General features: G+C 38.1%; 1 protein-coding gene across 4 annotated transcripts in view; it reads right to left on the minus strand.

The window, feature by feature from the left end:
* DACH1 (dachshund family transcription factor 1) overlaps positions 1–25,104 on the minus strand; it is a 411,353-nt gene that overhangs the window by 20,943 nt on the left and 365,306 nt on the right. For all 4 annotated transcript variants that reach the window (XM_040341360.1, XM_040341359.1, XM_040341358.1 and 1 more), the window contains 3 exons: positions 13,673–13,824; positions 4,396–4,543; positions 3,117–3,260 (listed from right to left, as the gene is read on the minus strand). In XM_040341360.1, the coding sequence (XP_040197294.1) occupies positions 3,117–3,260; positions 4,396–4,543; positions 13,673–13,824 (444 nt within the window). The remainder of the gene's footprint in view (positions 1–3,116; positions 3,261–4,395; positions 4,544–13,672; positions 13,825–25,104) is intronic.

Raw genomic sequence — 25,104 nt, forward strand, 5'->3', positions numbered from 1 at the left:
CTGTCATTATTTGGCTACTGTAGCCAAGGATGCAGCTAATAAAGCCTGATCTGTGCTTGATTAGTTGCAGTGGAGGGCAGAGGAGACATTGGAGGTCTAATAGACCCCTCATATCTCCATGAAGAGAACTTGAGCCTGCCACATCTTATTACTTGGGAACCTTGTAAGCCCCTTGTGATAGCAATAAAGTTAAAGAAAAAAGTTAAATAAATAAGTTTTATAAAAAAAAAATACAAATACTTTAAATGTTTTTAAAGCATCCCTATCACCCTGGTACACACCCCTTTTCAATTGTGCATCATAGGGTGACCATGTGTATGTACACATGAACTAAAGTATCACCACAAATGTCAAAACAAGAGCAATAATTCTAGGGTCATAATTCATGATTAACTCTAAACTGATACCTTGTAAAGGCTTTTAAAGAGTTGCTTATGAACAATTTTTGGTACCACAGTTTTTTGCAAAACTGCGGCTGTGTACATTTTGAAGGCTTGACATGTTTAGTGTGTTTTTTTTTCCAACGCAATCCCATCTTTTATATTTTACAAAAAAATTGTATAATATTGTTTGTTTGCAACAAAATAAATGTTATTGGATTTTCTCCTGAAAATATACATTTGATAAATAACTGTGTAAACATCATGTGATATTTAAAAATGCAACTACCACCATTTTTTCCTCCAGGGTCTCTACTTTCAAAAAATATATAATTGATTGGGGGTTTATGGTAATTTCTAGTGAAATATGCCAAGTTTTACAAGTGTGCAAAAAATGTAAAACGTGCTCCAGTAGACAGGTAGTTAAATACTGCCATTCTGGCACCCCTTTGAAATTAATTGAACCTGAACTTAGTTACATTTCCTGTTTAAATCCATGGATAAGGGGGGTGAATCCTGTTATTAAATTCAGGCCATTTTAAGGTCTAATTAGTAAACTACTGCCAAAAAAAAAGGCAAGACATGCTGGGCACTGTCATGGGGGCTTTGAGGGAATCATTAAAAATACACAAATCTTTTAAATAGCATGTTTAGGAATGTCTTAAAGCTGCATATAGTATCCAGAACGGCGCAATTTTCACAACATGTGTAAAAATATTTTAAAAATATGTTGGTAGTACATATTTGGTTGTGAAATAAAATTTTTGTTTAACAATTAGATTGGATATTATACAGCAGCAGTAGCAGCAGCAGAAGCAGCAAACCAATATGTCCTTGTTCTGACTGATGCAAAACAGTTCCACTGCTGGACAATTTTTTTTATCAAATCTTCCTTAGGTAATAAAAGGCAGCAAATTATACAGCAGTACAAAATCAACCAGCACCAGCAAACTTTAAATGAAGAATCATTTTCTGAACTGTACCATAGAAAATGAGTACAAGTAGGTGTTTTCCTACATAAATTAAGAGACCACAGATGACAGAGCAGCGTAAAATTGGCCAGCAGCAGGGCAGTTAAGGCCAGGTCCAAATTTACTAGAGACAAAGAGCACTGACTGGGGCTTTACTACAAGAATTAAGACACCGCAATGGATGCAGCAGTGTGAAACTGGCCAGTAGCAGGCCATTTTTAATCACTGTTGTATGCCTAGCTTTTATTTTATCTATGGGGATAGAAGGTGCAGTGAATGTGAGTGATATAATAGGAGGTGGTTTAGGTGCACACTGTTCTTTTTTTTCTTCTTTTAAATGATGCTGCGTCCTACAGATTTCAGTAACAAATAATCAGCAAAAGGTAAAAAAAACAAAAGCCAGAATTTCTTAAAAGGAAACCTTGCATAGGACAGTAGCTAAAAATGCCCACTGACGTATATGACACTATATACAAAATAAAAAATCCTCTAATAATAAGAACAGAAATTATGTAAAATGGCTTAATTTTAAATTACAACTAGCAATGAGAATTTAATTTACTAACTAACCATAATATCTCCTCTCTCTGTTTTTTCAGCTTTCCCTACATTTACAGTTCACTGACACTATAGCTTATCTGTGCCCCCTTTTATGTTGCAACCCATTTTTAATCCTTCTATGCCTGTTGGCCATAGTTCCAATGCCATGCAAGGGCCTTGTGGTTTTAAAAAAAAATCTCAAAGGCAAATCTGGACATAACTGCCCTGGGTCTGTGAATCTTGAACCAGCAGTACTCGCCTCAAACCTAAAATATAGAACACTATTAGCTATAGAAAATTATGTCTGGCTGCAAATGAAAATGAAAAAGGTATTTTTTAACTATATTTAGTAACAACTGGATTTCTTTAATATGATATTCATACTTCTGTAATTAATAAATGAGTTTTTCTTTACTTGGTATTAATCAATAATGTATTTTCTGTTAAATGTACTTTTATAGCACTGCCATTTATTTTTACTCACAGATTCCCTTTCTCTACTGTATATAGACATAAGCAGTTTTAAGTGATACTACTACAACAAGACCCACCCATGTACATGTCTTTAAGTGCATGTATAAATATACAATTTTTGAAAGCCATGAGAGGACTTGTTCTTCAAAGTAACAGTGAAATATGACAAAAAAACAAAACTTAAATAGCTCACAGAACCAATATTGTGTACCCCCCTCCTCCCCCAAAACAAATCAAGAATCATCCATGATTCCAATATAAACCATACATTAATGTACCAACAAAAAATATTGTAAAGGTACAAATAGCTCACCATGTCAATGTTGGCAGTACTAAAAGCATGTGTGTAACCCAAAATAAATGTTATATACATATATAACCCAACCAATGATTAAACACTATAAAATGCATATGGCAGGAAAAAAAATGTTACAGAAACTAGCAATACAAAATATAAGTTTTGGTAAGGCAATATACTTCATTTTTTTTGTAAAAGCTGCCTTTTTTTTAATTTTACAATGTTTTGCAGATAATATGCATTTAAATGTGTGACTAAATAATAGCACCTATAGATACACAACGGAGTGCTAGTAACACCTGTTTATCATTTGAGCCAGAGCAGTAGCGTATGCTCTTTACTCCCATAACCTTTGGTGAGTACCTACTTATAGGATTTTACTTAAATGTTGTATCATTGTTAAAAAGAATATTGCTTTTTAGTTAGTTATGATTTCCTTTAACACAGACTTACCATTAAGGACCCTGAGCCCTTCTGATGATGCTGCCTGCTTTAGTGCCTGTTCAGCCTGTTCTCTTCTTTTTGTCTCAAATTCTAATGCTTCCTGCAATTTCCTTTTTGCTTTCTTTTCTTTCTTAAGTCTCTTTTGGATTATTGCTGAAATGGGAAAAATCTGATCAGTTATCTTGTGATGGTTTTGGCAATTATGTAATGTAGCAATAGCAAATGTCTCCTTATTCTGGACACATGGGGCCAGATTCACAGCCAGCGGGCGCAACGTAACTTTTCTGATTTAAGTTACACCGCCGCAAATTACACAAGTTAGTGCCTGATCCACAATGCACTTACCTGGAAATTTGCAGCGGTGTAACTTAAATCCGTCCGGCGCAAGGCGGGCCCAATCGAATGGGGTGAGTCCCATTTAAATTAGGCGCGCTCCCGCACCGGACGTACTGCGCATGCTCCGTCGGGTAAATTACCCGACGTGCATTGCACTAACTGACGTCGCACCAACGTCATTTGCTTAGACGTTAACGTAAATGGCATCCAGTGCCATTCACGGACGTCTTACGCAAACGACGTTGATGTTTAAATTTCGACGCGGGAACGATGGCCATACTTACCATGGCTTAAGAGAACTAGGGCTCAGCGCTAGTTTTACGCAGCGTAACTTGACGGAAACTACGTAGATTTAGATCAACGGGCCGTTCGGGACGTTCGGGGATCGCCGTAAGTCTTCATTTGCATATTCTACGCCGGCCGCAATGGCCTCGCCACCTAGCGGCCGGCCTAGAATTGCATCCTTAAGATCCGACAGTGTAATTCAATTACACCTGTCGGATCTTAGGGCTAGCTATGCGTAACTGATTCTATGAATCAGTCGCATAGTTAGAAACAGAGATACGACGGCGTATCAGTAGATACGCCGTCGTATCTAGTTTGTGAATCTGGCCCATGATACTTAAGTACACAAAATATTTTACAAAACAATATTTAACATTTACTGTGTTGCATAGAAGCACACATGAATATGACAACACCAACAGAACTTAGCTTGCACATTTTACAAGTGCTGCTTTAGGAGGAGAGAACATTTTGACCATCTTCTAATTAAGCAGAGAGGCAAAACAATGTGGCATTGGTAATGAAAATTGATCAAAGTTTTATTTTTTCACCATGTTCATTATAAAACATTGGAGCATCATGGAAACTAAGTCTAAATAGGCAGAGATAGAAAGACAGACATACATGATCACAATTCGTATGTGCAAAATGTATCATGATCAATTACCTCTGTTCTTTTGTTCTACTGCTAGTTGTTTTTCTAGGGTTTCCCTCAATTCTCGTTCCCTGAAAAGTTCCATCTTCAGTTCAGTCTTTTCCATTTGTACTTGCTTTTCTTGAGTCCGGGCATTATCAATGGCAACCTTTAACAAGCCCTGGAAGCCAAAGAACAACTATCAATAAACATGAAAACAAAGGACAACTATTAATTAACATAAAAACGCACTACATATAAAATATCCAATCACATTCTTTTACACTGCAGCCTGTAAAGCAGTGCACCTACAATGAGCTGATCACAGGTTCAATGCCAGGATCCTGCAGACTCTCAGTCAGCTGTCTGCCCATACCTCCAATTCAGACAGTCAGTTATTGCACTGCAGGAATAATCAATGAACTACGAGAGCACTCACCAACACCCTCGTAGTTTATTGAGAACCACAAGCCATCTGTCACAATGGCAGACAGTATTTGTAGTATATTCAGTCACAGAAAACTGTGAATTCATAATGCAGCCGAGTCTGTGAGCAGAGTCCTTGCATGGGCATGCTGTTTTGTATTGTGACACTGGGTGTGGGGAGAGGATCCCCTCTCCTGGCTGGCATATGCCATAGGGGAATCTCAGCCACTCCCACTGCTCTCCTTAGATCATGGAAGGAGAGCGGAGGGAGGTCATGTGACCACACAGTGGCACTGTGCAAGAAGGTATTTAGGATTATAATTAAAAAAACAACAACTGACATACTGTACTTAATATCTTCCTAAAACAGATGAGATAGGAGTGATTTATCAATGTGACTTACCAAACACTTTAACACTGAGACCTCTAACCAAACCCAGGAACATAGCCCTGTAAATCTAAACTGACCATAACACATTAACTTGACTCATTACTTGAAATTAACATTTAACTGAAAGGGGAAGTAACCCCTAAAGCCTAACCATAACCCAAAAAAATAATCTTTATGGTTAATCCCTAAACATTATCGTAACATCCAGTGATATACGTTACAGAACTGCAGTTCAGTATTTGCATTTTTCTGCAGTGATTAGTGTGCCCTGCAGCAGGACTATTGGAAAAACCTTTCCGAACCTGTGCCAAAGACTACTTGAGTTGAAATTCTTTCATTGATTAACACTTTGCTCTTACTTTGTACACGTTTCCATCTTCTTTAGTGTTTTTAAAAATATGTTTTGTTTTGTTTACCCTTAGAACCGCTACAGCCAGAAGCAAAAAATGCAAAGCTTTGTCCTTTTTTACTTTATATAGAAGTTCTCATTCTGGTATGGGAAGTAGGAGGCATTCATTTCAGGAGAGAAAACAATCTGAACTATTTTCTTAGAGCTTTCTTTTGGTTGTATTTGATCACCTCTGCGATTTTTATTTTTTGTGCAGCAACTAAAAAAAGACCGAAAATGTTGAAAAAAAATAGTTTTTATTTGTTTCTGTTATTTTTTTTGTAAATAAGTTTTCTTCAATTACAGGCACTGATATGGTGGCACTGATGAGGTGGCACTGATGGGCACTGATGAGGTGGCACTGATGGGCACCGATGAGGCGGCACTGATGGGCACTGATAGGCGGCGCTGGTATGCGGCACTGATGGGCACTCATAGGCGGCACTGATGGGCACTCATTGGCGGCACTGATGGGCACTCATATGCGACACTGATGGGCACTCATAGGCGGCACTAGGCACTCATAGACAGCACTGATGGGCACTCAGAGGCAGCACTGATGGGTACTTATGGGTGGCACAGATGGGCACTGGACATGGATGGGCATTGAGAGGTGCCACTGATGATACTGAGGGGTGGCACTGATGGACACTGAGGGGTGGCACTGATGGCATTGCTGGGCATCAATTCAGTCAGTGCCCATGTTGCCAGTCAGTGCCCATTTGTGGGCACTGATTGGCATCTATTGTGCTAATTTTTTATTGTTTTTTTTATTGTTGCCTATAATTGCATCCTGGCGGCCTCCCTGGTAGTCCAGTGTGGACATCCAAAGGGGGGCTGCGCTGATAAAAAATCAGCGCGACCCCCCTGTCAGGAGAGCCGGCGATTGTCTCTCCTCTACTCGCGTCAGACGCGAGTGAGGAAGAGCCGATCAATGGCTCTTCCTATTTACATCGTGATCAGCCGTGATTGGACACGGCTGATCACGTGGTAAAGAGCCTCCGCCGGAGGCTCTTTGCCGAGATCGGAGATGCAGTGTGTCAGACTGACACCCCGCTTCACTGATCGCCGCCCTGCGTGCCCCCACGGGCGCGCGCCGGCATTTTATCCTGCTGAACGTCAATAGACATCCAGTCAGGATAACACAACCACTTCCCGGACGTCAATATACTACTGACCGGGCGGGAAGTGGCTAAAGTTGAAAGTAAACCTGGAGTTAGACTTTAAAAATCCTGTTTAAGAATCTCATGGTTACATGGTAGTTAAAAAATCATATATTTTCTTTCAGTGTGGAGCAAGTTTGTTACCAGTTCTGCTAATATTGCAAATTGCAAAAAAGGCCTAGTAAACATTAAATAAAGTTACTTTGTGTAGCCTAATCACTGAATTCATTACAAATATGTTGTAATAAATAGAAAAATCTACATTTTCAACTTTTTTAACAATGCTTATAGCCTAATATTCTATACTAACAGTAATTTAAGCCAACAGGTTGTGATTTTTTATGAGATTATTTTCTTAAAAATATACTGTTTTTAAATCTGTGAAATCTATGAAAAATCTTACAAGTAATGCATTTATACTGCACCTTAATTCTTTAAATTGTGTGAACATTTGGCCAATGCAAATCTAATATAAAACACATTTTACTTTGTGTAAGTAAAATACCAAGGAAACATGTTTCAGTCTCAGCATGAACCATCTTCAGAGATGATTTGATCAATTACAGTGTAGGTCAACCTAATAGGGTTAGCTTCACCATCTCTTATTTGGTCATCCAAAAATGTACAGTAATTATTCAGATGACTTCCAAAATAATTCCATGCTGAGAACAACACATTTTAGGTAATAGCTTAATCACTTGCTAATTTATTATTTACATACTGTATATATATTTTTAAATGATGTTAATAAAACTAACTTCAGATTGCTCAGCTGTCATATAATTTAAGGAAAATGTAATTTGTATCACCGAATCAGAACAAACTTCTTCCTAGTACCTGTGATTTAGTGTCAAGGGCCAGGTGGTAGATGTATCTGGATTGCAGTAAATCATTTTTCATTAATAAGGACATAATTTATTGGGACTAAGCATCCACAAACACTCAAGCAGGTTCTTGGATTTCTTTTATCACAGTCCTTTTTGGCATTGCCTGAGATGACAGATTGCCAGAACAGACCTGCTTAACAATGCAGATGTGTAATTCTCTTTAAGAACATATTATATAATCAAAGTCAGTTTATTTGAGTGAGTGCAACTTTCAAAAGCATAATTACATTTATAAGGATTTCTCTGTAATGATTGCATTTAAATACTAGCTACACATACTTGTTCATTGCAGGGAAAAGAAGGAATGTTTTTTTTATGTCCTGAAAATTTGGACTGTCTGCCTATACAAGGTATGCTATGAACATGAATATGATACTGTATGTACTGCATTAAAGTGGTAGTATAGTCCCTATATTATTTTATACATACAGGTAGGCTTACAATCAGGCTTACCTGTGGATACAATCTAAACGTGCCCTGTTTTGGAAGATATTCACAACGGCAATAGCTGATGACATCAGGAGTGACCCTTTTGGGGGGGGGGGGCGGTTTACTACCTCTATAATTAATATACAGTAGAGAAACATATTTCAGGGATTTACAACATCTGAGATCTATGGCTATATAATGCAGCATTAATATAAGCTTGTCAAACTGCTTGGATGAAGAAGAATCAAACCCTCTGAAATGTTATGCTCCTGCTCCATCCAGTTCAAGATGCATATTGAAAATTTGAACTTTAATCTTTATTAAAAATCAGGTCTTGTTTTTATACCTTGGAGCTATGGATAATTAGCTTAAAGGGGTTGTAAAGGTAAAACAAAAATTCCCTAAATAGCTTTATTTACCTTAGTGCAGTCCTCCTTCACTTACCACATCCTTCGAATTTTGCTTGTAAATGTCCTTACTTCTTCTGAGAAGTCCTCACTTCCTGTTCTTCTGTTTGTAACTCCACACAGTAATGCGAGGCTTTCTCCCTGGTGTGGAGTGTCGTGCTCGCCCCCTCCCTTGAGGGGGGAGGGGGCGAGCAGGAGAATCAGGACGACCACTAACACACAGCTCCTTTCTCTATCTGCAACATAGAGAACATCCTGACTCTCCTGCTCGCCCCCTCAAGGGAGGGGGCGAGCACGACACTCCACACCAGGGAGAAAGTCTTGCATTACTATGTGGAGTTACAGACAAAAGAACAGGAAGTGAGGATTTCTCAGAAGAAATAAGGACATTTAAAAGCAAAATCGAAGGATGAGGTAAGTAAAGGAGGACTGCACTAAGGTAAAGTAAGCTATTTAGGAAGCACAATTTTTACCTTTAACAACCCCTTTAAGGACCAAAAAACCCAATGACAGCCACAAGCCTATAAGCAGTTTTACCCAGGTTTTTTTCCCCTCTACGCATAGGTGTTGTGTATCAGGCTGCCCTATTGCTTAACCACTTCAATACAGGGCACTTTTACCCCCTTCCTGCCCAGGCCAATTTCCAGCTTTCAATGCTGTCGCACTTTGAATGACAATTGTGTGGTCATGCGACACTATACCCATATTACATTTTTATATTTTTTCCCCCACACATAGAGCTTTCATTGGTGGTATTTTATCACCACTGGCTTTTTTAATTATTTTGTATACAAAAACGTTTCTTTGTTTCTGTTATAAAATGTTGTAAATAAGTATGTTTTCTCCTTCACTGACATGCACTGACGAGGCAGCACTGATGGGCACTGATGAGGGGGCACAGATAAGGTGGCACTGGTGAGGAGGCACTAAAATGCAGCACTGATGGGCACTGATATTCAGTTATGCATCACTGATGCATTACTGGTGGTCACTGACTGGTAATTGTGATGGGAACTGATTGGCATCCCTGATTGGCACTGATTGTCATCACATGTGGGTACAGGTGGGCACTGATTGACATTACTGGAAAGCACTGGTGGGCATCATTGATGGGGCACTGATGGGCATTGCTGATGGGTCTGCACTGATAATCAATGTGCTGATTATCAGCACAGATAACCCCCTGTTAGGAGAGCCACTGATCGGCTTTCCTCTACCCGCGCCTTGTCGACTAGAGGAAAGACGATAAACGGCACTTTCTAGTTCCTATGTGATCAGCTATGATTGGACACAACTGATCACATGGTAAAGAACCTATGTCATAATGTCTTTACCTATATCAGAGATTCAATGTGTCTTTACCTAGATCGGAAATTCAATGTGTCAAGCGACTTATCCTGCTGGACGTCATATGAAGCCCAGTCAGGATAACTGATTCCCGCTGCGGCCATCATTCTGCTATCGGCCGGGCAAGATGTGGTTAAAATGACCTTGTTGCTAGGAATTCCATTTTTTTAGTGCAGTAATTTCGTCATTGAGAACTCTGCTATCTGAGCCTATTAATCAGCAAGCCACATATTTTCAAATTACTCCACTGTGAATCCCTACGGGAAGTTACATATCACAAAATCATGTGAAAAGAGGGTGCAAAGATAAATATCTAAGAGATTGCCTATTTTTCTTGATCACACAAAGTGGATTACAACAGATGACATTATTATAAGTTTACTGATTCACTTCACCTGTTGCCTGTTATTAGCTTTCTAAAATCATGCTACTGCAAGATGTAGGATGTATTATACACTACCACAGTAGAGAGTGCAGTCTATTGCAGCTGTGAAGAGAAACCAATCAGCTTCCAAGTTTTTTTGTCAAAGCTTAATTGAACACGCTAAAGTTAGATGCTGATTGGCTACCATGCACAGCTGTGTCCGATCTTGCACTCTCCAATTTAGTAAATCAACCCCTTTGTGTTATTTTTACATACAGCACTAGAACCAACAAATTTGAATGCCCCATGTGACAAAGCACTAGCCGCATTTAATGTTGTTTAAAAGACTGAAGGTGCATTACCTTAATGTATTCTCTGCATTAAGGTAAAAAAAAACTTTAGCCCTCCTTACCTGAGCCTGATCTCGAACAACAATGTGCTCGAGAGTAGCGGCTCTCTAAGCTCACTTCCTCCTCATTGATTTAGACACAGCAGTGGGAGATCCGTCATGGGACCAGAGAAGAGGACGATAAGGGCTGCTCTGTACAAAACCATTGCGCAGAGCAGATAAGTATAACATTTTTGTTATTTTAAAAAAACTCTAACTTTTGCAATCACTTTAAAGTGTATGCATGACCAACCTATTTTTTTTAGCTGTAGGTAGAGTAGGGAACCTCTGTCAACTTTTTGTTGCTGTCAGTCTCCTTGCTAGATAATTTCACCTTCTCTAATTGATCTGGTGAGAAAGAAATTTTACAGTTGTCACAGAGACTAAAGATGAGGGTAAATCTTTTATTGGGGAATTCTTGTAGGGTCAGCTGTGGGGTACCTAAATTACTACTGTTGTAGGATACCCTCCCAGAACCAAGTCTACTCAGAGCCCTTTTCCAAAACCCAGTGTGTGGCCAGCGTGTGGAGTGCAGCATAGTATGACGGGGGGTAGCCTGAGTTCTGTTGTTCAGCAAATTGATTGGAAACTCTGTTGCTTTGCCACAAACTTTATTGTAAACTCAAACAGGAAGTTTGGAGCTCACTGAATTTATAGCAAATGAACAGATATTATTTTGTTCTGTGTTTTTAAATGGATAAAACATGGCAAAACATGCATGTATTTTTCCCTTGATATACACTTTAAGAATAACTACTATTAGTTATTGCAACAGAGTCACCCTTGGACATCATCATTAATCATTTGAAGTGAGGGTAGTTTTAGATGCATTGGCAGATTAAGATAGACTTGACTAACAAATTCAACTCCAGCTAACATGTGTTGATCAGTTACAGCAGTGTTTCTCAATTCCAGTCCTCAGGCCCCCCCAACAGGTCAGGTTTTCAGGATTTCCCTCAGATGAAAAGGCTGTGGTGATTACTAAGGCAGTGAAACTGATCAAATCACCTGTGCAAAATAATGGAAATCCTGAAAACCTGACCTGTTGGGGGGGCCTGAGGACTGGAATTGAGAAACACTGAGTTACAGCAACAGTTTTCTTTCCTTTTGGGATAAAGGTTTTACATGAATGAATAAAAACTGACTATTGTAAGTATGCCTGTCAGTATTAAATGTTTTGTCACAACTGTATAACTGCCACTGTTGCTGGACAGCTTGGTCAGTTAATTGAAGTTAAAAAAGAAAAAACTTATTGGAAGGTTCAATTGGTACATTTTAAGGAAAACAAATGCAGCCATCACAACTAATTGGTAAGCAACAATATATTAATATTTTTGATTTTGGAGTTAATATCTCTTTAATAATGTACAATGAGAATGTGAAGATAGGGTGATAACCTACAACAAAATAAAGCAAGACAAATACAACTAAATTCAGATATCGTCCTTTATGGTACAATAGGACTGCAAATCTTTACATTCTACTTGCATTATTCATCAATGCTCTTTGTTTTACTGTACTTCATCAGCAACAAACAATTAGCAACAAATGAAAGAGATCATTACATCAAGTGCCCCTTTAGATCACCCCAATTAAAAATTTAGTTTAGCTTTATTTTAATTCCGAGATACTAAATTCTAATTTTCTGCTCTGATTGATCTTGTTGACTTGCCTTTGAAAGATGTACTCTCTACGCAATGTCTAGAGATTATTTAGCAAGATGCCAATGCTGGCACCACTTAATGTGTTGATTGGTTGTATTATTAGAAGCTGAATAAACTACATAAATGAATAGCATGTAATAAATGTATAATGAACAAAATATATCTTTGTGCTGGTGTGCTTATTTTCTGGCACTTTAGATGAAGGTGCAGAAAGGGGATTTTTTTGTTATATTTCAGCAACTGGAACATACTGTTACAATATCTATTATTATGCTTTACTTTTTTCTTAATAATTATTGGTATTAAAACAGTGTCAAATTTGTATTTTGTGTTGACTAGCTGGATTAAAGTCTGGGGAAGTTTGGTATTCTTTTCCTTTTCTTTGGGGAATAAGGCAGAGCCACCAATCATGATGGTGGGGGTTGGAATATGTATGCATATCCAACATTTGATATCTAAACCCAACTTTAATTACCAGCTAGCTACTTTTCCCACAATCCTCAAATAACAGATACTTTTAATTATTCTGGCACTTAAACCACACCTATGGTATTGATTTTGCATAGAAGTTTTTACAGCTTTATTAAAAAAATCACTTTACATTGTTGTATAAAAAATGTTGTATAAAAATTGTGTTAGATAGGGCAAATCCATCCCCATAGTTCAAGATTTAAACTAGAGTGAAGACTTACAAAGTCTTGTATTTCACATAACAATTTTCATTTACAAAATATCTACACCATATTTGAACAAATACCCTTTGATTCACTTTACAAATTTACTGGGTATACTGCTCCATAATATGCAGATAAATGTCTTATAATTTCGAAAATCAAGTTTTGTTTGCAGGTTGCTTGCATCCGTTCTGCTTTTTTCCTTACTTAGGAGTCTATAGCCACCTAAGATGAACTCTAATTTCCTGTACTTTTGTTGTAATATGTCAAAAAGCTTTTTGTTCATTACTGTCATTGCCGGGCTCACTGCTAAGCCCAAGCTTGTGTAGGGGGAAGCCATGATGCTTTACTGCGTACCTGCCACAATCAATATGTTAAACATATTTTGTTAACATCATTATGTTTTTTCTAAATAAAAACCCATATTAAAAAAATTTGCATTGGGTTTTTCTATGGCACAATTTGATACATATAGGGGATTCAGTGAATTGCAAGGCAGAGCAGATTTTAAAATTGCTCAGATTTCCCTTTTTTGATACTTGATTTGAAAAAAAAATATCAGCTGTACAACAGTTCATATTCTTTATTTAGTTCAACCAAACTGTACTTAAAAAGCAAAAAGTGAAAATTTACTGTCAAAGAAATGCCCGTGCCTTGTTATTATTAAATAAATACCAAAATAGGTATTATTTCCTGATTATAATTCAGCATTATTGTTTATACCTGCAATATTATGTATTTTTAATGTTTCATCACTGTAAACCATATTATTATTGGCCTACCTGAATATTAGTCAGAAGTGTTTCTATAGAAGACAACCCATCAGGAAAGAGAAAAGGTGAAGGAAAACCAGGAGGTAGATGTTGCCCATGCCCAGACAGAGAGAATTTGTCAAAGCTGTCTCTTGCAGTTGGTGTTGAGAGCGGGGTCTCATCTGTATGTGATTGAAACAAAAATATAGAACAAGTTACGCTTGTCTGTTTTTATTAGACCTCAGTAATGGTTTCCCTAGTGGTTTCCAGAACATTTATTGCAAATTGGTTCTTGCTATCAAGAGAAAATGCTTTCTGCTGAATTTTCTTTAATGAAAAAGCTGTGGAGATACAACAAGATAACATTAATGAGTAACTTTATAAGCCTTTTAAATGCGGTCTCTAATGAGACTGAGTTTACAATGCAAGAGAATCTTTCTAAAACAAATATTATCTCACATATACTTGTGATAATATATTCAAACTGACTTTATGACTACCTCCCAATTATCTCATTTTAGTTTGTGTTGTACTGTGCCTAGCTTGACAAATAGAGAATGATGTTTAACCAAATAAAAAATGCTGCTGTCCAATGGTGATATATAAAACGTAAATACATTTATGCAATATATTATGTTTGTAGATTTTTGTGAGATATGATGTATTTTAAAACGTGTGGTTTTAGTTAATTATATATAAATGTTCCAGTCCATGAATTGTTGATCTTTTCTAGGAACACCAAAGAAAAGGCAAACTGGTTGTCAATAGCAACAAATGAAACAGTGGTGCTAACTTTTTGATCAGCTGTAAGAAAAAAGACCAGATTGAGATGAACTATTATGGATTTTTATATACAGTTCACTATACAGTATATATGTTATACCAAAAGAGGCTTCGATCCAACGTAAGCAATACGTATATTCAAATGTATATAAATATAAACTACAGCTAAAAGCTATAAAATTAAAGTGGAACTTTAGTCAGAAATGTAAGTCCTGCTAACTTCAGGCTGGCCCCTTTTGCAATAGCTATGTAAAACATTAAAAATAAGTGCCTCTACTGTTTAAAATCCAGTAATACACTGTCTCCCCCTGCTCTGCACATGCTCATTTTTGGCATTGTGCTGAAAATCTGAGCCACTAGAGCAGGGGTCTTAAACTGGCGGCCCTCCAGCTGTTGCGAAACCACAAGTCCCAAGAGGCATTGTAAGGCTGACAGTTGCAAGCATGACTCCTTCAGGCAGAGGCATGATGGGACTTGTAGTTTTGCAATAGCTGGAGGGCCACCAGTTTGAGACCCCTGCACTAGAGGCTGATCTGCTGGCTGCCTAGAGATTTACTGCTACTCAGGGGCTCTGGGCTTCAGCAAGTTTTCTGGCAAGAAGAAACAGGAGCAATGCTGGAGAGAACTTACAGCACACAATAATTATTAATGTGGAATGTAAGTTTCTTGCTAAAGATTTTTAATCAAGTTGTTATGGGTAAAGTTCCGCTTTTATATCAATAATATCAATGGTAGTATGAATGGCATTTATAGGTAACATGTAGCCAGGCTTCACACACAAGTGAGTTCACTGTAAATAAGGTTACATACAACAAAAAAAAAAAACATTTATAGATGTTGCCACTGCAACCCGTTTATCTAAATTGCTTCCCTTGGGGGAACCCCAACTCAGGGAAGTGATCTAAAGTTACAGAATGTGTATTAGAAGTCAAACAGCTGTGGTTATTAGATAGCTACTAAAGGAATTTTGAAAAAGAGGTTTGAAGGAATTTGTCTTAGATCCCCAAAAAGTAGTAGAAATTTTCACATAAACTATTATACCAGTAGTACTGCATGCTATATGCTGCATGTTAAATAAAAATATAGGGACGTAGCCAGGACTTGCAGGACCTCCCCCCGCCTTCTCGCTTTGTGGTTATATAAAATAAATGATAACAGACACATAAAAGACCTCACAGCCTCCCTTAAATATTGGGGAAAAAATCTAGGCATACCTGGGTTTCCTGGTTGGAATATACTTTAATCCAGAATAAGGGTCTATTCTTGAGCAGTGAGACTAATTGGAAGATTCCTTTCCTGGCACGTTGGGTCCTTACCCCACCCTTGTTTCTCCCTTAGCCCTATTCCCTCCCCATCCTTTAAAGGAGAAGTATATTAGCTTGTTTGGCTGTACTTCTCTTATGGATCACAGGACTGCAGTTTTTTTTGAACTCCTGTGACCCGTTTTCAGCAGAGAGTGGGCTGGAGTCTGCTCTCTGCTGACGTCACAGAGGTCAGTCCAGGCACCGCGTCATCACGACATTGGAGGTTGGAATCCGCCAGGTGCCTGGACTGACACCCATCTCAGCCTCCAAGCGAACTGCTGAGAGCCTGAGCTGGCGGCTACCCACCCATCCACAGCTCAGTGCTCCAGTGAGCAAGGAGGAGGCAGAGCTGAGGCAGAGCTGAGAGGTACTGATTGACAGTCATCAGCTCTCTGCTTGGGGAGCTGTCAGAATCGAGTGATCGGTGGTCTTAGTGTAGAGGTGCCAGGGGAAAGTATTATACCTTGGTAAGTATAAATCTGGAAAAAAGAAATAAACCCATATTTCTATTTTAATCTTTTATCCATTTTTTCTTCCTTGACTTGCTTCTGGGTTTGTCTATTTGATTTCTAGCTATTTAGTTTACCAAAATGTTGGTTCTCTGTTACAAAATGAAGGACTAGAATGTCAAAAATATCCATGTTCTGTCATACAAGCTTTGAAAAGTGTGCAATACTCACTGACAGTCTACTTTTGGTTTTGCTCCCCTAGCACATGCTATTCTGTTTCTCTACTAGACCACATGATATGCTGTCTCTTGAACTGTATTTTACAATATGAAGATGTGTTATGACTACACAATATTTTAGGCAAAACTTTCTGGATCTTCATTTCTGACATTGCTCTGTTTGCCTGTTATTTTAATATGCTCTGACCAGAGACTCTAGCACATAAAATACTGACACCTCTAGCAAATTTGGCAGCCTCTTTTGTTACATTAAACCATGTTAGCCCAACCAACAACTGATCAAAAGCAATGACTTGACTGTAAGAATAAGTAATCTTATATAGTCAATAATTAACCACAATTTCAAAATGCACACACCTATGCTGTACATTTAGGATTTCACTGACATCTAGCAGTGTATCCCAGTCCAGCTGAATAATACAATTTTTGTTTATGACAGAATGCATTTGGCTACCTGTATATGAGTGCATTTACTCTCTATGCTCTGACTATAGAATTGTCAGAAACATGGAGAGAAGGGAATATACTGATTATTTTGTGTTCTTACTGATTAAGTGAAACCTGTCATGAGGGAGGCATGGAGGCTGCCATTGTTGATATTCTTCTCAAAATACTAACTGCCTCTGTTGATCTTCAGACCCCAGTGCTGAATCATTAATCTTAAATATCACAAGTTCTGAAAAACTTCTGACTTCACGTACTGTGTTCCTGCTCCTGGTGTCGGACTCAAAAACTTTTGAAGACATGTGCAGCCAGGAAGATAATATTCTAGGAAGATGTTTAGCAATTATAATCTACATACTACTATTTGTGAACTGGAAATGTCCCCCTTCATAAACTTGCTAATTATATTTTTAAATTAACATTCCTGTTTACATCTTATTTTAGACCCAGTGACATCATAATTATGCAATGCAGGGAGTTCATGGCTGCACGGAATGGCTACCAGGGTGCTGTACATATCCTCCTGACACCATTACAGCACCCTACCTCAGGACTCTTCTTAAGAGCCCTCTGGCCTATTTGCAAACAAAGGGCAGGCTCTTAGGGGGAGTTATAGAAATATCAAAATACGTTTATGAATAGCAGTTTGGATGAGTGGGAATTCTTGAGTAAGCAGCATTTGCATGCATGCATGACTCTAGGTAATGCCCATATGTGATGCAGAACCTCTGTGTTTGAAAGGTGAAATACAATACCATTGAGTGGACCAGGGACAGTAAGAATGGGGAGGAACGGGCAAGATGATGCTGGTAGTCCATCAGCCAGGAAATACGGCAGACTTTCTCTGACTTTCTGCAGCTTCTAGTGCACACTGTTAGACGCTTACAAAGAAACCAGACTAACCATATTCAGTAGAGGAGGAGAGCCTACATGTAGGTAAGGCTTGAATTCAGCTCTAATTGTGTCCAAAAAGTACCTTAAAAATCTAAGGGCCCCTATTGGCACGCTTCAATTGGCTTCCTATGGTGGCACATGTGCAGGCTCACTCACGAGCCGGGCACTGAGCATCTATAAATACACACAGTGAATCTTAGATCCACCTCCCACTCGCTCCTAACAGGATTTGGTTGACAGCAGCAGGAACCAATTGTCCCCGCTGATGACTCTGTGCACAGTGCTGGATTGAGATAGGACTCAATAGGTATGTATATAGGGAAGTGAGGGGGTGATATAACCACTGAGCCAGTGGTTGTAACCCTAAAGGGAAAAAAATGTTCCTTTAAGGCATGTTCTATAGCACAGTGCATGTGCTATGTAATTTGCCCCTTTTTATGTTGTAAAATACCTGGTTGATCCTGCCTGTTCCTGTGTCCCCCTGTTTGTGCTGACCACGGAATCATGGCTGCTGATCCATGATACCATGGTCAGTTTACGTGCCTCCCTCATCCCGCTCTCTGATTTGAGTCTCTCCCTCCCTGCCTGTCAGTTCCAAAGCCTGTGTGTAAGAGCCAATCTCCTCCCCACCTGCTGCTCTTCCCTGTGGCTTCAAAATAACATTTATAAATAACTGCCATCCCCTCTGTTTTATCAAGAGATAAAGTACGTTCTGTCCATTTAAAAAAAATTCTAATCCTAAATACCTTTTCGCACAGCACTGATGTGCCGTCGTGTGACCTTACTCTGCTGGCTGCCTGGGATCAGAGGGGTATCTTAGCCCCTCCATCCACATTCCTTAGATTGGGGAAGAAGAGAGGAGCAGGGCACGTGACAGCAAAGAGGTGCTGTGAGAAAAGGTATTTAAGATTAGAATTAAAAAAAAAGAACACACAACACTTTCTTGATAAAACAGAGGGGGTGGCAGTTATTGAATATGTTGACTTTACAACCACTTTTAATGCAGGGAAGCTTTAAGGTAAAAAAATGCCTTGCCTTTAGAATTACTTCAAGTACTGTAGTATGAAATGTAAACATTTTATTCAAGCATTTAAACCTTGACTACTGCGAGAATGCTATGTATATCGAAAGTAAAATATCACGATATGTGTGAGAGTACCCATTTCATACTATTGCACCAATGACTGGCAAATGGGAAAAAGTCTGTTTATGTGTTTGCAACATAATTAAAATACTCATATGAAAACCAGCAATAAACCTGCACAAAAACAGATATATTCATGTATTCAGTCATTTTGGTGAGAAAATTGAATTGCATTTATCAAGTAGTATTTTCATTTTGTATCATGAGAGAACATAAACTATCAGGTTCATCGTAATTATTAACGAGTTTAAACTGCTGCACAATTTTGCATACATTATGCATATTTTTACTCGTACCAGATATTTTGCATTTATATTTTATTAAAACCTCCTACTGAGAGCTCAGTAGTCTTGTTGTTGTTTGTAAAATATTAAATGTATGTGTCACTGTACATTTTAAGAGCTGGTGACTTATAAGTCTATTTTTTATTAATACATATATACATATTACCAGAGACTCTCAGGAAGGGGGGGGGGGGTATTGTAGATGATCTTGCCTTTGAAGACATTAGAGGGCAAGATTCACACCAACTCTTTAGGATTGTTAATGTATAAATTAGTTTTGCTTGAATTTGTTATAGAATTTAAGGTGGTGGACATAATATGATGACCAGTGTAGATGGCCAATGTTTTACTTAAAGTAACCCTTGCTATTCCATTTACTATCACATCTAACACAACTTTTGCATAGAGATTGCTGTAAGCCAGGGGCTGGAAACTCATCGATCGCATCTACCAGTCGATCGCATCCAGGTGACTAGTAGATCGCATGCAGGGCTTTGCCTACCTGCCATTTCAAGAAGAGTGAAGTGTGGGACCTGCACCTCTGGAGTGAGCAGGTGGCCACACTCCGCTTCTCTGTATCCGGCCTAGGACCAAACGGTGCCAGTAAGGGAGCAGAACTCACATGTGAGGAATGGGCTGCACATTGAATGTTGCAGTGTCAGGGCAACCTGTGCCTACTTCTTGACCTCTCACTGAGGGTGGGTCTATTGTGGTGCCGGGCACATATGCAGTAGGTCCTGCATTCTATGCTTATCAGCCGCTGCGGGATGAAGATTATCTTATTCTGCTGATCTGGAGGCACATAACCTATCATACAGTGCGGTTACATGTTCCTCTGATTCAGATTGGACTGCTGGGGTGAGATGGAGAGGATATGGTTGATATGCATTGTGAGTCCAACTTATTTTATGTTTCTAGTTAACCTCCCTGGCGGTATGATTCTTTCAGAAAAAACATGCTGAAAGCGGTACCATTATTTGCAAGGAAATTTGGCGTTTTATATTGTATATAATTTTTAGAAATAACTCACTTAAATCTGACCAAACAAGATTCTAATAGGCATCCCGGGTATGACATTTTTTTAAAAACAAAATTATAAATTATAATATAATAAATAATTATAAATAATTATAACAAATAATAATATAATTATAATAAAAATTATTCAATAATGTAATCAAATTAAAATCACTGAAATTTGCTCAGTTGCAGAATTGTTGCTGTCATTATTATTTTTTTTTTTATGACGAATTTCCCCACAAATCGCTATCGCACAATTCTGCAAGTGATTATAATTTATTATCGCTGTTTTTTAGCTGATCTAAAACTATTTTTGACATAAAGGGACACTTTTGGTTGCTATGGACAATCTACAGTTTGCAGGGAGAAAGAAACGTTTTTATTATATAAAATGACATGCATGACACTGGGCAGACCACTAGGGACAGGGGGGGTGTGTTTTTTTTACATACAGTACTGTAATCTATAAGATTACAGTATACTGTATGTAAGGTGTTTGTTTACGTTTTTGAATTTGGCGCCGTTCTCCGTCCCCGTGCGTCGTAACGTCGCAGGGAACGGAGATCGGCGTCACACGGAGGCACTATGTGAATCGAGCGAGGTCCCGCTCGCTCACACAGCGCGGTGGCATCGCTGGATCCAGGGACAATGTAAGTAAAAAGTGCCTGTGGATCTAGCGAGGCAAGCCCGAGACTGACTCGGGGTTACCGATCGTAGCAGGAAAATCTAACCCCGAGTCAGTCTCGGGAACACCGCCAGGAAGGTTAATAAAGATTTCACACACCCTCTTTTGTATTGTTACTGCCACCTAGTGGAAATCTAGAGAGCTGCAGCTACCCGTGTGTGTCTGTGAATCACCATCCCACTTATAGTATTTTTTCTATGGGTTGGTAGTGCAGAAAAGCAGACTGAACACGCCTTTCCTGCACCACGTTCTGTTGTGAATTGGCGCTAACAATAGGACACTGTGTCCGGTGATTGCTGACTTCTTCATGTTGTTCAGGTAGATCTCCACCTCTCTAAGGTTGCCTGCTGTAAGCTATTTACAGCTCCCCCCCCCCCCGTGTCATAATTCTCTAGAATCCATAGATGACAGCTGTGAAACTCTGTGGAAAAATTAACTCACAAATACTCCAATTTGCTCTGATAAACCTACCAAAATATTTATACAGTTTGACATGCTCATTAAGTGTTTATAAACCCGATGCACATGTTGCTGTATCCTGATTTCCTGACCTCTATTTAGACCCAGATATGTTTTCTTGTTCCCCTGGTTTCTGACTTTGCAAAAATGCAATGTTTTTGTTGTCAACGTCAGTCTAGTCCAGTGATGGTGAACCTTGGCACCCCAGATGTTTTGGAACTACAATTCCCATGATGCTCATGCAATCTGCAGTGTAGTTGAGCATCATGGGAAATGTAGTTTCAAAACATCTGGGGTGCCAAGGTTCACCATCACTGGTCTAGTCTTTTCACTCCATCCCTCAATGCTGATTTGATACTGTTTTTGTCTGACCTTCCATTGCCAAATATGACATAAGTTTTACAGCATTTGCTGTTGCTGACATGTTGGTACTGGACTTAAACTTCTGCAGAGCCATATACATTGTTGATGTTTTGATATGGAAATTATAAAAATGGATGCAGCACAAAACCATGTTTTTTTTTTAGGTGAAACTGACCTACGAGTATAAATTCCTACTACATATCTAACTGTTAAACTTTTTTTTACTAAAGTAATTAGGGATACTGAACAATGTGATAAGCTGCGTAGTAAGAAAAGATTGTATATATATATATATATATATATAGAACACAAGTAAAGTAGAACACGATGCCCTTTGTAAATGTTTAGTAGGAATACTAATAATGATCAAACCTACTGATAAGGGACGTTCCTTACTAGTAATGAATGCTACTGATTATGCTAAACTAATTTCAATTATGAGAAGTCAATGTGTATAAGAAACTGTCTTCTTATCCTACTTTTTAACCAGATAGACAGAAAAGTAACCTCTGCACTCATAGAAGGGATAATTGATACTGACACTGTTACATTTATGAAGGAACAGCATACTATTGTGGTTGTAATTTACACCCTCTATAAAATCCATAAGAACCTCTGCAACCAGGAAGACCAAATGTGGCTGGTAGAAGTTAATTCTGTGTTTTTCTTGTCCTTGTTGCTCAAGGTAAAACCTTATAAGATACCACCAACGAGTTGCACAAATGAGGAGACATCTAGATGTCTAAACATTGCTGGTGAGTCTGTACATATCCATAGAACATGATTGGGTATGAGTAATGAAGATGCTGTTACACAGTAAAGGCAAACATAGTACAGTATACATTCAGTGTTTTCTGTACTTCTTAAGGTTTTTGCTTTAAAAATAAGGAAAAAAATCATTCTTTCTGCTTCAAAATAACTTTTTAGTTAGAAGGTGCCACAATGGACTCACGTCTCACTCAAATACTTATGAACAACAGTTCATATACACTCATTTGGCATTCCAGGAATATTGTATAGCATGTTATTGATTCACAAATAATGTCTTTGTCACATAGGGTTAGACGGTAAGTCCTGACTGAGATTTGATGGAGAAAAAATTCCATGGTTTCATGATTGAACATGGAACAAGAATCAATAGCATTTTTTGTTAGTTAAGGTCTATAGGGACAAGAACAAATTAAATACTGACTTGTATGTGAAACCCACCAACAGAAACTAACTGGTATTATAATCTAGCTGTCCTCCTCCTGGTGTTTAAATGTATACTGTAAAGTCAAAGGCATACTAGAAGCAACCTTTTTCACGTTAACCTGCCTGGCGGTATTCCCGAGTCTGACTCGGGGTTAGATTTTCATGCTGCGAGCGGTAACCCCGAGTCAGACTCGGGCTCGCCTCGCTGGATCCACAGGGAGTGTTTACTTACCTTGTCCCTGGATCCAGCGATGCCACCGCGCTGTGTGAGCGAGCGGGACCTCGCTTGATTCACACAGCGTTCCTCCTGTGCCGCCGATCTCCGTTCCCTGCGATGTTACGACGCACAGGAGCGGAGAACGGCGCCAAATTCAAAAACGTAAACAAACACAATACATACAGTATACTGTAATCTTATAGATTACAGTACTGTATGTAAAAAATACACACCCCCTTGTCCCTAGTGGTCTGCCCAGTGCCCTACATGTACTTTTATATAATAAAAACTTTTCTTTCTGCCTGCAAACTGTAGATTGTCCATAGCAACCAAAAGTGTCTTTTTATGTCAAAAAATAGTTTTAGAGCAGCTAGAAAACAGTGATAATAAATTATAATCACTTGCAGAATTGTGCGATAGCGATTTGTGGGGAAATTCGTCATAAACAAAAAAAAAAATGACAGCAACAATTCTGCAACTGAGCAAATTTCAGTGATTTTGATTTGATTACATTATTGAATAATTTTTATTATAATTATATTATTATTTGTTATAATTATTTATAATTATTTATTATATTATAATTTATCATTTTGTTTTTAAAAAAATGTCATACCCGGGATGCCTATTAGAATCTTGTTTGGTCAGATTTAAGTGAGTTATTTCTAACAATTACAGGCCTACAATATAAAACGCTAAATTCCTTGCAAATAATGGTACCGCTTTCAGCACTTTTTTTCTGAAAGAATCATACCGCCAGGGAGGTTAGGTAGCAGGGGTTATCTTTTGGGTAGGTTGGAATCTGAGAAGGGAAAGATTGAGGAATTGTGGAGCACTGGTGTGGGGAGTCCAGTTTCCAGATATATAATAAACATAATTATTTTTAAGTCCCAAATCTATAAAACCTCTCAACAAATTGTTGACATAATTAAAAGGCACTGGAATATTTTAAGGGGAAATTACCCTGAAGAATTTCAACAATTACCATTTGTACCAATTTGTAGTCATTCAGGAAATGTATCAGATTATGTTTTCAGAGTATCAAGGTATTAAGACTAAAGTCATACATCCTTTTTAGGTCCAAGAAAAATGTGTTCTACCCCTGTCTATAATGTGTCCAATGGCCAAGCATTATTTCATGTAAAGCCTCATACAGGAAAGAAAATCTATATAATAGGGTATGCTACATGCCAGAGTTAATTTGTATTATACTTGTTAAAATGTCTGCGCAATTTATACTATGTGGGGGAAACCACACAGAAAATCTTGAATAGACTAGCACAGCATAAATATTCTATTCAGTCCCCAAAATTAGAGTTACCATTAGTGTGATATTTAATTTAGTGTGGCGATTTAATATCTGCACAGCAAACCATTCATGGTTATCCAACAACACAGAAGAGGAGGCAAGAGAATTGCTGCTCAGAGTGAAGTAAAGTTCAGAACCCTGAGCACTTAAAAGGTTAAAAAAAACTGTTATGACATTTATAAATGTATTTGTGTGATACTACAGAATATACATTTTGCATCACTATTGATTATTTAAGCTTCTATTTCATTTAGATGTTATCTTTTTGAATAGCCAGTGGCAACTGCAATTATGTTTTTCTTTATATAATTTCAATGTACAATTTTATTTTTAATACGTCATAGGCTAAAATGAGGTTAAATGATACAGGTGATACTTATTTTCATTGTTTAGCAAGGCACATACTGCATGCTCAGCCATGGGAGATGTTACACATACTTGTCATAGGAAGGATCTTTACTGATCAAAAACTATTTTGTGACTCAGGACTGCTTAAGAAATGTATGAGGTGCTGCAGAATCACTGCTTATACATTTATATACAGAGGTGTTTGAGGACACTTGAGTTCTCTGCATGTACCCCATTTCCTACTATTGACCAGTGCTGCCTGTATATATATATATATATATATATATATATATATATATATATATATATATATATATATATATATA

This window comes from Rana temporaria, chromosome 2 (assembly GCF_905171775.1).
Source record: "Rana temporaria chromosome 2, aRanTem1.1, whole genome shotgun sequence".
Taxonomy (NCBI): domain Eukaryota; kingdom Metazoa; phylum Chordata; class Amphibia; order Anura; family Ranidae; genus Rana; species Rana temporaria.